The 13,545-nt window shown below is 31.1% G+C and overlaps 1 protein-coding gene across 1 annotated transcript; it reads left to right on the forward strand.

Annotated features, from left to right (window-relative positions):
- Nucleotides 1–2,916: 2,916 nt before the first annotated feature.
- Nucleotides 2,917–12,654, forward strand: LOC134719240 (uncharacterized). The gene is made up of 8 exons (XM_063582245.1): nt 2,917–3,470; nt 5,736–5,920; nt 6,616–6,691; nt 7,473–7,818; nt 8,414–8,608; nt 9,394–9,564; nt 10,105–10,189; nt 11,537–12,654. Exons 1-8 carry the CDS (start codon nt 3,059–3,061, stop codon nt 12,584–12,586), a joined length of 2,520 nt encoding a protein of 839 aa, XP_063438315.1. The 5' UTR covers nt 2,917–3,058; the 3' UTR covers nt 12,587–12,654.
- The last annotated feature ends 891 nt before the right edge of the window (nt 12,655–13,545 follow it).

Raw genomic sequence — 13,545 nt, forward strand, 5'->3', positions numbered from 1 at the left:
CAGGTATTTGTTCTGAGATTCACAGACCACAGTATGCATGATATCCCAAGTAAAAAAAAGTGTTTTCAATGCCTGCTTTTGTTAATTGTTTGTCAATGTAAATATGCTAGATGTCAGTCATCAGAAGGTTATCACAGACTTTAATTAGAAGACCTGTTTTCCAGATTGAGATTCAGATTCAAAATTTTATTATAGTATCACCACATACAAACATAACATATTGACATAGTAACATATAAAACATATAAAACATTTGCATTGTATGCACCAATCAAAAAAGATTTATGAGAGACTGTTTAAGACAAGTTTATATATACATACATTTAAATACATAACATCATATAAAATGAACACAATTCAAACTAAAACAATTTTCTTTCTTCATAGAACTTTTGATATAAAATACTATTTCTTTGTATTAAAATACTGTTGCAGGTTTTGGCAACTATATGCGAAACATTTTCATTCTTAAATAAAAATATATTTTTTTCATCATCTGATAAAAGATTAAAATGTTCATCAAAATTTAAAGCTTCGTTTATCATTATTTGTCTTTTATTTTTTCAGAGGAGAAGAAGTTACCAAACATGATGAACTAATTCAGTAAAATTGTCTTTAAAGGGCAATAACTCTATAAGAAGACATTTGTTAAGTAAAATTAATTTAAAACTAAAAAGATAAAAACCTTCTGTAGGGTTAACCAACTCTTGTGTTGATTCATCTAATAAGAGAGGACTTAACATCTCCACATCTTCTGATGATAACTCTGCACCTATATGAAGATGTAACAATTAATATTATATTTATACATCATAATGACTAGATATATATTTATTGTAATCAAATGGACCAACTGAGATACTTATCCAGCAGCCACTTTCATATTCATTTTAAATTTATAATTTTCAAGAGTTATTTAATTCTAAACCTGCATGGCTTAAGGAAAATTGCTACATTTCAAAATAAAAGGTTTTCATAATAATGTTTTATTGATAGAGGATAAATAAGGGATTGTCAAGAATGTGTCCATAGTACACAGATGCCCCACTCGCACTATTATTTCCTTGTTCAGTGGACCGTGAAATTGGGGTCAAAACGCTAATTTTGCATTAAAATTAGAAAGATCATATCATAGGGAACATGTGTGCTAAGTTTCAAGTTGATTGGACTTCAACTTCATAAAAAACTACCTTGACCAAACACTTTAACCTGATGAACGAATGGACGGACGGACGGACGAACGAACGGACGAACGAATGAACGGACGCACAGACCAGAAAACATAATGCCCCTCTACTATTGTAGGTGGGGCATAAAAAAGAAGTAGTCTATAGTCTGCAGTTTAAGTTTTTATACGACCGCAAATTTTGAAAAAATTTTCGTCGTATATTGCTATCACGTTGGCGTCGTCGTCGTCGTCCGAATACTTTTAGTTTTCGCACTCTTAACTTAAGTAAAAGTGAATAGAAATCTATGAAATTTTAACACAAGGTTTATGACCATAAAAGGAAGGCTGGTATTGATTTTGGGAGTTTTGGTCCCAACATTTTAGGAATAAGGGGCCAAAAAGGGCCCAAATAAGCATTTTCTTAGTTTTCGCACTATAACTTTAGTTTAAGTTAATAGAAATCTATGAAATTTTGACACAAGGTTTATGACCACAAAAGAAAGGTTGGGATTGATTTAGGGAGTTTTGGTTTCAACAGTTTAGGAGTTAGGGGCCAAAAAAGGGCCCAAATAAGCATTATTCTTGGTTTTCGCACAATAACTTTAGTCAAAGTAAATAGAAATCAATGAAATTTAAACACAATGTTTATGACCACAAAAGGAAGGTTGGTATTGATTTTGGGAGTTTCGGTCCCAACAGTTTAGGAATTAGGGGCCAAAAAGGGACCCAAATAAGCATTTTTCTTGGTTTTCGCACCATAGCTTTAGTATAAGTAAATAGAAATCTATGAAATTTAAACACAAGGTTTATGACTATAAAAGGAAGGTTGGTATTGATTTTGGGAGTTTTGGTCCCAACAGTTAAGGAAAAAGGGGCCCAAAGGGTCCAAAATTAAACTTTGTTTGATTTCATCAAAATTGAATAATTGGGGTTCTTTAATATGCCGAATCTAACTGTGTATGTAGATTCTTAATTTTTGGTCCCGTTTTCAAATTGGTCTACATTAAGGTCCAAAGGGTCCAAAATTAAACTTAGTTTGATTTTAACAAAAAATGAAACCTTGGGGTTCTTTGATATGCTGAATCTAAAAATGTAATTATATTTTTGATTATTGGCCCAGTTTTCAAGTTGGCCCAAATCGAGGTCCAAAATTAAACATTGTTTGATTTCATCAAAAATTGCATAATTGGGGTTCTTTGATATGCCAAATCTAACTGTGTATGTAGATTCTTAATTTTTGGTCCAGTTTTAAAATTGGTCTAAATTAAAGTGCAAAGGGTCCAAAATTTAACTAAGTTTGATTTTAACAAAAATTAAATTCTTGGGCCTCTTTGTTATGCTGAATCTAAACATGTACTTAGATTTTTGATTATGGGCCCAGTTTTCAAGTTGGTCCAAATCAGGATCTAAAATTATTATATTAAGTATTGTGCAATAGCAAGTCTTTTCAATTGCACAGTATTGTGCAATGGCAAGAAATATCTAATTTCACAATATTGTGAAATAGCAAATTTTATTTTAATTAAGAGTTATCTTTCTTTGTCCAGTATAGTAAGCAAGAAATATCTGCAAGAATTTTTTTTTAATTGGAGTTATCTTTCTTTGTCCAGAATCAACTTAAATCTTTGTTATATACAATTTACAATGTATATTCACTTTTTACTACCAACTGATAAATTTAAATAATCTTTACCATTCAGTGATAACAAGCAGTTTTTTTACATCTTAATATTTTATGATGTATTTAAGGTGGTAGACCTGGGGTAAGGGGAATAACTCGTACACATACACTTGGTGTCATTGATGCGTTTTATTACGGCCCTTAATTTCAAGCATCTGTGTACACAGATCGTTTACCTTGGATACTGTGACAGACGCTGATTAACAACAATGAGAGGTTTGTTCCAATCGAAAATAAAATCTAAACGCTCGAACTTTTTTAAAAATTTAAACAGGTCTATAAACTTACAAAACACTAATGACCATACTTATGTAAAACATAATTACATCGATATCGGGGCTGAAGAGGAAGTGGAGGATGAAATCGAAGGAATGGTGATAGACAATGATTGGCAAGTTGGCAGACGCATCGTAGAATTGGGTGTCCTGGCGGAAAAGATGTACTGTTGTAGGTGCAATGTTCCTTTGCACCTGCATGATACCATCCATGAAAGAACAACAGGATTTGGCAGTTATCTCCACATAATGTGCACCAACCAAGAATGCCGAACAGTGACAGATGTGCCAACTGGAAAAGTCGGTCCAACTGGATCATTCAATATCACTGCCAAGATAGTTATAGGTAGATAATTAAATATATCAATACTTTTTTAATCAAAACTTATTTCTATTTCTGTACAAATAAAGGACATACCCCCAATGCATGTAAACAGCGTACTACGATAAGCACACCTTTTTCCCCGTTTTATCGCTATCTGTTTATTACATTTAATACAACTCTTGTACATTATCGTGTACATTTCCTATTTCACCCCACAAAAGTAGAAAAATGTTGCATACATATCTATTTATGTTAGATTGTATCTGTAGATAATATTTTAGAGAAGATAAGATTGACTTCTATAAATTTTAAATACATAATTGTGTGTATAGTTACTTCCCCTGATTTTTTCCCGTTTGAAATTGTCCTCCAAATAATGTTTCGTTTCAAAAAAGTCTTTTACAATAAATTATCTATAAGAAAAGATATTTTCAAGTATCAAAAAGATAAAATGATTGTTCAAAGTTTATATTTAAATTAATAATTGCAATGAATGTTATTAATGTGCAGTATATTGTTTACATAAATAAAAAAGTTATAAATTTCCTTTGTCAAGTCTTAGCAATTGATGACTGTGACTCTGTAAGTCAAGGTTGTTAAAAACTTCCATTTGTCATTCTTATTTATGTCTAGCCATTCTATAATTGAATCCCTAGCCTACTGTTTAAATTGTGTAACAGCATAACATAACACAAGTTATATGTAAAATGAAAAAAGGTGAAACTACAAGGAATTTTATTTTTAAAGTTTGAAAAGTTAGGTACTACAAGGAATTATATTTTCAAAGTTTCAAAAGTTTCAAAGCTTACCAAAATTTATGTGCCAGTTCTCATACTACTATTTATAGTAGTCTCAGGCCAGTTTCAACATTTTTTGAAATATGTTACTGCCAGTTTTCTTTTAATACTCTTTAAAACTTTTCCTTTTATTTTGTTCAAGTTTCTAAGTTTTTATTAAATCAGGAAAATCAATACAAGTATAATGATGTCTTCCCCCGCATTAACATGATATTACATCACATAAATAAATATATATTATGTATGACAAAATATCAAATTAAGGTTTAATGTTGCAAACAGTTAGTACATGTAAGGGACCACATCAAAAGTTAAATGTAGGATAAAAAACTTAATTTACATATATTTTTTTTCATCCCTAAGTAATTAGTAAGTAATTTTTATTTGTTTGAAATTCAAAATTACCGGATTGACACCAAGCAATACAAAACATACAAACATATACATATATATCATATCAAATTCATAAACATTGTATACATATAAAATAGAATATGTGGTATTATTGCCCATGAGACAACTATCCACAAAAGACCAAAATGACGACAAACATTAAAAACTATAGGTAACCGTACAGCCTTCAACAATGAGCAGCTTCTGAAATAAAACTATGTCATTTTCTGATAGTTTTGACACCAAAAACTTAATCATGTAAAATTTGGAAACACATTTATATTATACAAATATTTGTATTTATTCTTGCCTTTGATATAGATGTTCTCATTTAATTTGTATCAAATTAATTGGTATTATCAATGAAATGCCAAATGAGGATTCAGAAGGGGGGAGGCCTTACATGGGAAAAAATTTGGTTGATAATATAGAGAAGCACTGAAGTGTGACTGGAGTGGTCCCCTTATGTGTAAGTCAGCCCCCCCCCCCCCCCCTCTTGCACAAAGTTATGGATCTGCCACTAAATGCTATTGTACTTATTGCTAGTCTTATGAGAATAATTATAAAAATTAGAAAATGTGGTATGATTGCCTTAAAGATAACTTTCAATCAAAGACCAAAGGATGTAAAAGTTAGCCACTGTGGGTCACTGAACAGCCTTCAACAATGAACAAAACCCATAACACATAGTCATCTATAATCTAAAATGTCAAGAAATTACAATAATTGTAAAATATATGAATTCAAACTTATGTATGAAGTCCATTGTTACTGAACTAGTATACATGTACATATTTGCTTAGGGGCCAGCTGAAGGACTGTCTCCGGGTACAGGAGCTTCTCACTACATTGAAGAATCATTGGTGGCCTTCGGCTCTTGTCTGCTCTATGGTGGGGCTTTAATACATTCCCAACTTCCTTTCTCAATTTTACATTTTGTACAAAACAAAGAGTTATATGTAATCAGGTACATTTTGTACTATTAATTCAAAATGAATCAATTTCCTTCTATTTATGTTATGAAATTACTCATGTCAATAAGCTAAAACCAATTTAAATGTAATTTTTGTTTCATAAAATGTTTTCTTTCATGTAGGAATGATACATGCTGGCCTAGGATATGCACAAGTAAGAAACTTTCTGACAGAGTGCAACTTGCCAGTGATGAGTAAATCTTGCTTCCAAAAACATGAGAAGAAAATTGGAAAAATCTTTGTGTCTGCTGCTGAAGAATCATGTAAGAATGCCCAACAACTGGAAAAGGAAATTTCTGCAGATAAGGTAATACTACATATCATATTATAATAAATTTGACTTTACATTTTAATCTACTGCTGGACCTCTTTCAACGCTGACTTATACATAATATCAAAATAAGAAAAAGTTGTAGCCAATGAGACATCTCTCCACAGAATACCAAATTACACAGGAATTATCAACCATAGGTCACCCTACGGCCTTAAACATTGAGCAAAGCCTACACTGCAAAGTCTGCTATTAAAGACACTGAAATTACAAATGTAATACTATTCAAGATTTATTTATTCAATTATATATATATATAAAATACTGAAGAATATTTTTCTAGACATTCAATGCGTTGTTTCTTCAGGGGGAGGGACCTGACAAACTTACATCTTGTACACAAAAAATATAAACTTTTAATTTTTTTCCTTATCTGCATAGTATCGTCTATTCTAGAGGATCTGGTACAATTCAGAAAATTTACTGGTTGGTCTTTTTTTTTAGACTTCTATATATAATAAATATATATATATATTTTAAATATTGGGCTGAAACAGATCAATAAATTTATTTCAAAAGGATTAATAAAATTTGTAAATTTTTGACTGGTTTGTTTTTTTTTATAATTCTTTTATATGAAGCTAAAATGAACAATATAAATTTAAGAAATTTAAACAATTTGTTAACTACCTTATTGCAATGACTAATTTTAAAAAAATCATGAATTTTAGGAGTTGGAGCTTGAGGTCAGTTTTGATGCAGGTTGGCAGAAACGGGGATCCGGATTTAATTACAATAGCTTAACAGGTAAACTTGACTTTGTAAAAGAGGGATGAAAGATACCGGAGGGGGACATTAAAAGCCATAGATCAAAGATAAACTGACTACGCCATGGCAATGATGGCTAAATAAGAAAAAAGTTTTCACTTTATTATAACTTTGCATTATTTATATTTGTTGGTACAATTGTCTAAAAAGATCAAAACCTGTTATCACAATCCGATACAAATACTATAGTATATATATAAATTTCAATTATTAATGGACATTGGGGTATCCAAGGGTTGGAACCAATCCCCCCCCTTTTTTTTAAATGGCTGTATCCGCCCCTGATGGGTATACAACAAACTATATGTTCATTCAATATTTCACATTATATGACATACAATATATATATATATATGTTTTATGTATGAGATTCTCACTTATATATCAGTATACTAGTAGTACTACCAGCTGGTCAACCTAAAAATAATGTAATGAATGAACATTTGTAGACCTGCTAGCTTAGATGCATTTAGATTCAAGTTCAAAATATTTAATACAGAATCAGATGTTATATACAAATTTAGACTATTGATTCATGTTGACAAATATTTCTACTGTTATAGAGAATTTCTATACTTCATAGAAGTACTAAATATATATACATGTATAAAGTCTCTATTTTAGATTTATTGAGTTTTATTCTTTCTGGCTGACTGATCCAATCCTACATGATTTTCTATTCATATTTTAAATAAATATTTAGTCTATTTCTAACAAATAAAATTTCTACCAAACTATGTAATTTTAAATTGAATTACAGGACATGCTTCAATGATAGGAAAGCAAACAGGGAAAGTGACCTGTTATGATATCAGAAGTAAAAGTTGTAAATTTTGTGAGCATCATGAGGGAAAGAAAGACACAGTTCCAAGTCATGACTGCTGTAGAAATTGGTATGGGTCTAGCAAGTCTATGGAACCAGATATGGCTGTTTCCATGGCACATAAGATGAATGATAATGAATGCCCGATTGATGTAATTCATGCTGACAATGATTCTACTACCATGTTAAAACTGAAACTGGACTTTGAAAACTTGAAGAAAAAGGACGACCAAAATCACACTACAAAGGGAATAACAAAATCACTGATTGAATTGTCTAAAAGGTAATGAAAATTATTTTTTCAGTCATATTGGTTTTTTGGGCTCTTGTCTTAGTCATGAGGATCTAAAAGGGGATCCATCAATTCTGTATTCTTTTTTTTTATGCAATTTTCTCTATTATCTGATCTTTATTTTTCAGCACCTCATTATTCCCTAATCTTTATTATTTTGTCCATTCCCCTCTATTCTTTTATTTTTTGGCCCATAATTTTCTATTATATGACCCTCATTAACACCCTCACCTATGTTGAGCAAATCATATTATAACATTTATTGTTGAGCACTTCATGTATAAATGTTCATGTTCACTGGATTGGCATTTCAGTGGGCCAGTGGTGGATCCAGAAATAGGTAGGGGACCACTGACGGCCTTAGAGGGGACACTCTGGTCATGCAACAGTGATTTCCTATATAATCAACCAAATTCTTCCTCTCAGAAAAAAGGGGTTCTATTTAGGTTCAATCAATCAATATTAGATAAAAAAGAGATTTTTCCTCCCTGTGCAGTTTTAGTCAAACTAACTTGATTTAATTATTCATTTAACACCCTGATTTTAAGTTACAACTGATGTAATGATAAATTATATGATTTTGTAGGCACAAGGAGCTGAAGCCAGGAGAGGTTATTCCCTATTTGAACCGATGTTTCATGTATGCTATAACACAGAACAGCAGTAGTGAACTTGAAATTGATGAGGGTCTTTCCAGAATTGTTCCCCATGTCTTTGGAGATCATGAATTGTGTGGTGCAGTAGACTGGTGTACATTTAAAGATGATCCTATATCTTTCAAGTATGCATGACTCATGATGATTTTTTATGGTTTTTTTTATATTGTAACATTGCTGTCTCATTCACAATAACCACATCACTTTTTTACCTGAAAACATTTAAAATATTTTCAGGCATGGATCCAGCCATTTTAAAAATGAGAGGGTTCCCAACCCAGAGTAAAGGGGGCTTCCAAGTATATGCCCCCATTCAAATGCTTTGATCTGCCAAAAAAAGGGGGTCCAACCCCCGGAACACCCCCCTTGTTCTTGAGGTTTTCTGCTAGCAGTTAGGTCATTTAATTTTTGCAAATTTTTAATTGTAATGAAAATTAAAAAAAAAAAAAAACTAGTTCATATAAAAATAACTTTAAAAAAATTAATTATAGTTCAACTGTACAAACAAATGCTTACATTATTTAATATGTAAACATTTATTGTATATAAGATATAAGAAGATGTGGTATGAGTGTCAATGAGACAACTCTCCATCCAATAACAAATTGGAGAAAAAAACAGATTAGAAAAAAAACATAATCTGTAAAAGTATGGTCTTTGACACAGGACCTATACACATTTTTACCTAGTCATAAATGTAAAAAAATAATAATCATATTCAGCTAAATGACATATGTCATCTTAATCTGTTATTACAAACTATAAGCAGATAGGGCATATATCCTTATGCAATACAAACTTTACATACATTCATGTCAATACCAACCATATTGAACACATTAGTAATCTTTGTGTAATAGTTTAGCTTGATTAAATTACCTTAAGATTTAAAGAAATTTTGTTTATTTAGATATAAAAGTCTTCCTAATGGAAAGCCTCTGATTAGTGAAGATTTGAGGAGAGATTTAGAGAATCTTATAGAGAAATATAAGAGCAAAGCATCTTCGCTCAGAAATTTAGGATCCACACAGGCTAATGAGAGCTTCAACCATTCTGTAGCAACGAAAGCTCCAAAATCCAAGTGAGTAAAGTTTCTACATGTATAATATTGTTAAGTTAAAATAGAAATAACACATGTTTTTATTATGGCCAGAACTATTATTAGGGTTGCTCCTGAATAAGAAATTTTAAGGATTTTTTTTTCTGTTATTATTTTGAATATTATTATAGATAGTGATAAATTGTAAACAGCAATATATGTTAGCAAAGTGAGATTTAAAAATAAGTCGCCGTTACAAAAATGCACATGGTCAAAGTTAACCATTTCTTGTAAAAAAATATTAAAACTTTTACAAATGTCTTCTCCTGAAACAACTGAGACAAATTTAACGAAAACTTGGCCACAAATAATCATTAGAGTATTTAGATTTTTAAAATATATCCATTGACCCTGCCTGCAAACCAAAATGGCAGACATGGCTAAAAATAAAACATTGGGAAAAAATGCTATTTTTTACTTTTAATTTCTAAAACTATAGCAAAAGTATAACGACTGTATTATTGGATGCATCAATTGTAAATGAAAAATATCATGTGAGTGACACATGTTTTTATATTTCAGACACTATGGTGGTTCACAATCCCTGGCAAGTAGAGTGTCATCAGCTGTGCTTCAAAAGAATGAGGGTTACAATTACTTAGAACAGGTAAATGTGAATTTTTGTAGGTTTTCATAATTCTTGATAAATCTAAGAAAAGCCATTGCTACCTTTTGTAGCCGACTATACAGTTTTGGTATCCTCATTGTTGACAACTGTAAAAATGCCTATAATGACTTGAATCCACTTTGTTTAAAATTTAGCAATATATTGTCTTATTGACAATTATACCACATTTTGTTTTTACAATTTTTTTTTATACATAATCATTTACAATTTATTTAAGGAATGACTGTAATATTTTTTCTGTCTATGAAGAAATATAACATAAAAAATTTGATGCACACTGAATAACGCGCATAGCAGGTTATTTAACAGTGTGCACCAAATTTTGTATGTTATTTTGAATAGACAGAAAAACTATTACAGTCATTTCTTATAATTTAATTCTAAATTCCATTTTAAACCGTAGAAAACCATGAAAAAACATTGATGATGTCATGGTCACATGACTAAATTATGTCTATGGGCTCATAAAAAAATAACGTCAACTGATCAGAAGACATGTTACATTCAAAATTAAATTATTTTCATAAAGTTTTACATCAGCATTACTACAATTGAAGTAGTTACTTCCTTTATTTTTAGGGGTATGAGTGTGCCCCAAAATAGGGTCCCTTTTTCATGCCCGGCTGGTTAGAACAGGGTCTTCTTTTTCATGTCCAGCTGGTTAGAACAGGGTATCTTTTTCATGCCCTCCTGGTGAAAACAGGATCTTTTTTAAACAAAGTATTTGTCTAGAACATGACCACTTATTTATAACTTTTTATGGAGCAAAAGGAGTTGAATAGATTTTTTTTTTTTGCTTTATTCTTAATCCTTGTTGAATTGTATGATTGTAGTAAAAAACGTGTCTAGAACAGGGTATACATTTTTTTAGCCTGTCTAGAACAGGGTATACATTTTTTGAGCGGGTCTAGAACAGGGTATACATTTTTTGAGCGGGTCTAGAACAGGGTATACATTTTTTTAAGCCTGTCTAGAACAGGGTATACATTTTTTGAGCCGGTCTAGAACAGGGTATACATTTTTTGAGCGGGTCTAGAACAGGGTTTTTCAATGTTTACTAGTTAGAACAGGGTTTCATTTGGCATAGTTATACTTAAAGGTTAGTCAGTAGCCCCCAGGGATACCATGCAGCAAACTTTTTGCTTTTGTATAAGCATATGATTCTTACTAACTGCGACTTTTTGAGGTTTACTTTTAAAATATTTACTACATAATATTTTTTGCTTTGTTTGCATCAGTTTTAATTTAATCATTACATTTGCCTCACATACAAATGTGTCAGTTATAAAAATTTTAATCTGTAATTCTTACATCATAATATTTCAGATGAATGAAGCTGCACTTCTTTCACCTGGAGAATATACAAAAAGTATTGCAAAGAAACTTGATTCAGAAAAACTCAAGAGAAAGATTAAGAGGCAAAGTCGTGAGTTCAAGATAAAAAGGACTGAACTAAAGAAAAAAAGGAATAAGAAAGAAAGGCGACTAAATATTCATGAACCGGTTTCATATCAATCTGAAGTTGCAACAGTAGGTTTATCAGATACTGAGGCTATTACTATACCATCGCCATTGAAATTGGACGGCACAGAATCCTTCACATTTTTTGATCTTGAAACCACAGGTTTAAGTAGAGTAAGTGATATTACTCAGATAGCAGCTGTACATGATAAGAAATTATATCAATCTTATGTTTTACCTAGATGCGATATTTCATTTGAAGCCTCAAAAGTAACCGGAATAACCTGCTGTCTGGCTAAAAATAAAATGTATGTGCACGGAAAAGAAGTGGATACTAAATCCCAATATGAATCATTATTAGATTTTATTGAATTTTTAAAAACAATTCCGAATCCAATCCTTGTTGGACATAACATATGTAATTTTGACATGGCAATTTTGTCAAACAAATTGAAGGAATTCAATTTATTTTCTTCATTTTGTAATGTTACTTCCGGATTTCTTGACACACTTAAATTAGCAAAAAGGATTTTCCCCCGAAATGAAGTAGACAATTATAAACAATCAACTCTTATTTTAAAGTATGTTGGTATGGAATACAGTGCACACAATGCCACAGAAGACGTACAGTCCCTTCAACATTTATTTCACAAAAAAATGAAGAATAGCTGTAAACATATCGATCTACATAGCATTTACTATTGCAGTTGCAAATCTACTTATGACAGTTTAGTGCAAAACAAAACTGTGAGCAGAGATACTTGTATGAGACTTGCAAAGAATGGAATATCTTTATCCCACTTACAGATAGCTAACAGTAGAGATGCAAACGGAATTAAATTATTGTTTCAAGAGTTCAACATTCCTACCAAAACTGCCTCTATATTTGTTTCTGCTTTTGCAACTGAACAGTAAATTTCAATAGTCAGGACGAAAGAAGTTTTTGTTACAGGAATGCTGTTATCAGATTAATATGCACAGAATGTTTGTCATAATGTACACCATCAGGTTTATAATGTATCAATTCATATTGTGTTTTGTCTTGAAAAGATATATTGGTTATTCTTTTCTATGAGCTAAATATCTTACTTGATTAATCTTTTTTATAAACTACATTTGTAGTAACTGCACTTAAATTCGTAGCATACATATTTCAAAACAAAAAGATCTATCTGAGAAATATTCACAATAAATTTTCTATACAGCTAATTTGGAAACCTCAGAACTAGAATTCATTGTGATAAGACACCATTAATACAGTAAGATTTGTATGCCCCACCTACAAAAGTAGAGGGGCATTATGTTTTCTGGTCTGTAAGTCTGTTCGTCCCTCGGTTCATTCGTTTGTTAGTCTGTCTGTCCCGCTTCAGGTTAAAGATTTTGGTGAAGGTAGTTTTTGTATGAAGTTGAAGTCCAATCCACTTGAAATTTAGTATACATGTGCCATATGATATGATTTTTCTAATTGTAATGTCTTATTAGAGTTTTGACCCCAATTTTACGGTTCACTGAACATGGAAAATGATAGTGCAAATTTCAGGTTAAAGTTTTTTGGTCAAGGTAGTTTTTGATGAAGTTGAAGTCCAATCAACTTGAAACGTAGTATACATGTTCCCTATGATAAGATCATTTTAATTTTAATGCCAAATTAGAGACTTTATTCCAATTTCATGGTCCACTAAACATAGAAAATGATAGTGCGAGTGGGGCATCTGTGTACTGTGGACACATTCTTGTTTCATCTTTTTTGGAAAGTCTATGCATGTATGTACATGTACAATGTATATATATCTTTACTGCAAAGTGATAACTTTTTAAAAACTACTTCTTAAGGTGTGGGGCAAAATATTTATAAAGTCCTTTTAACAAACCAA

This window comes from Mytilus trossulus, chromosome 5 (assembly GCF_036588685.1).
Source record: "Mytilus trossulus isolate FHL-02 chromosome 5, PNRI_Mtr1.1.1.hap1, whole genome shotgun sequence".
Lineage (NCBI taxonomy): Eukaryota > Metazoa > Mollusca > Bivalvia > Mytilida > Mytilidae > Mytilus > Mytilus trossulus.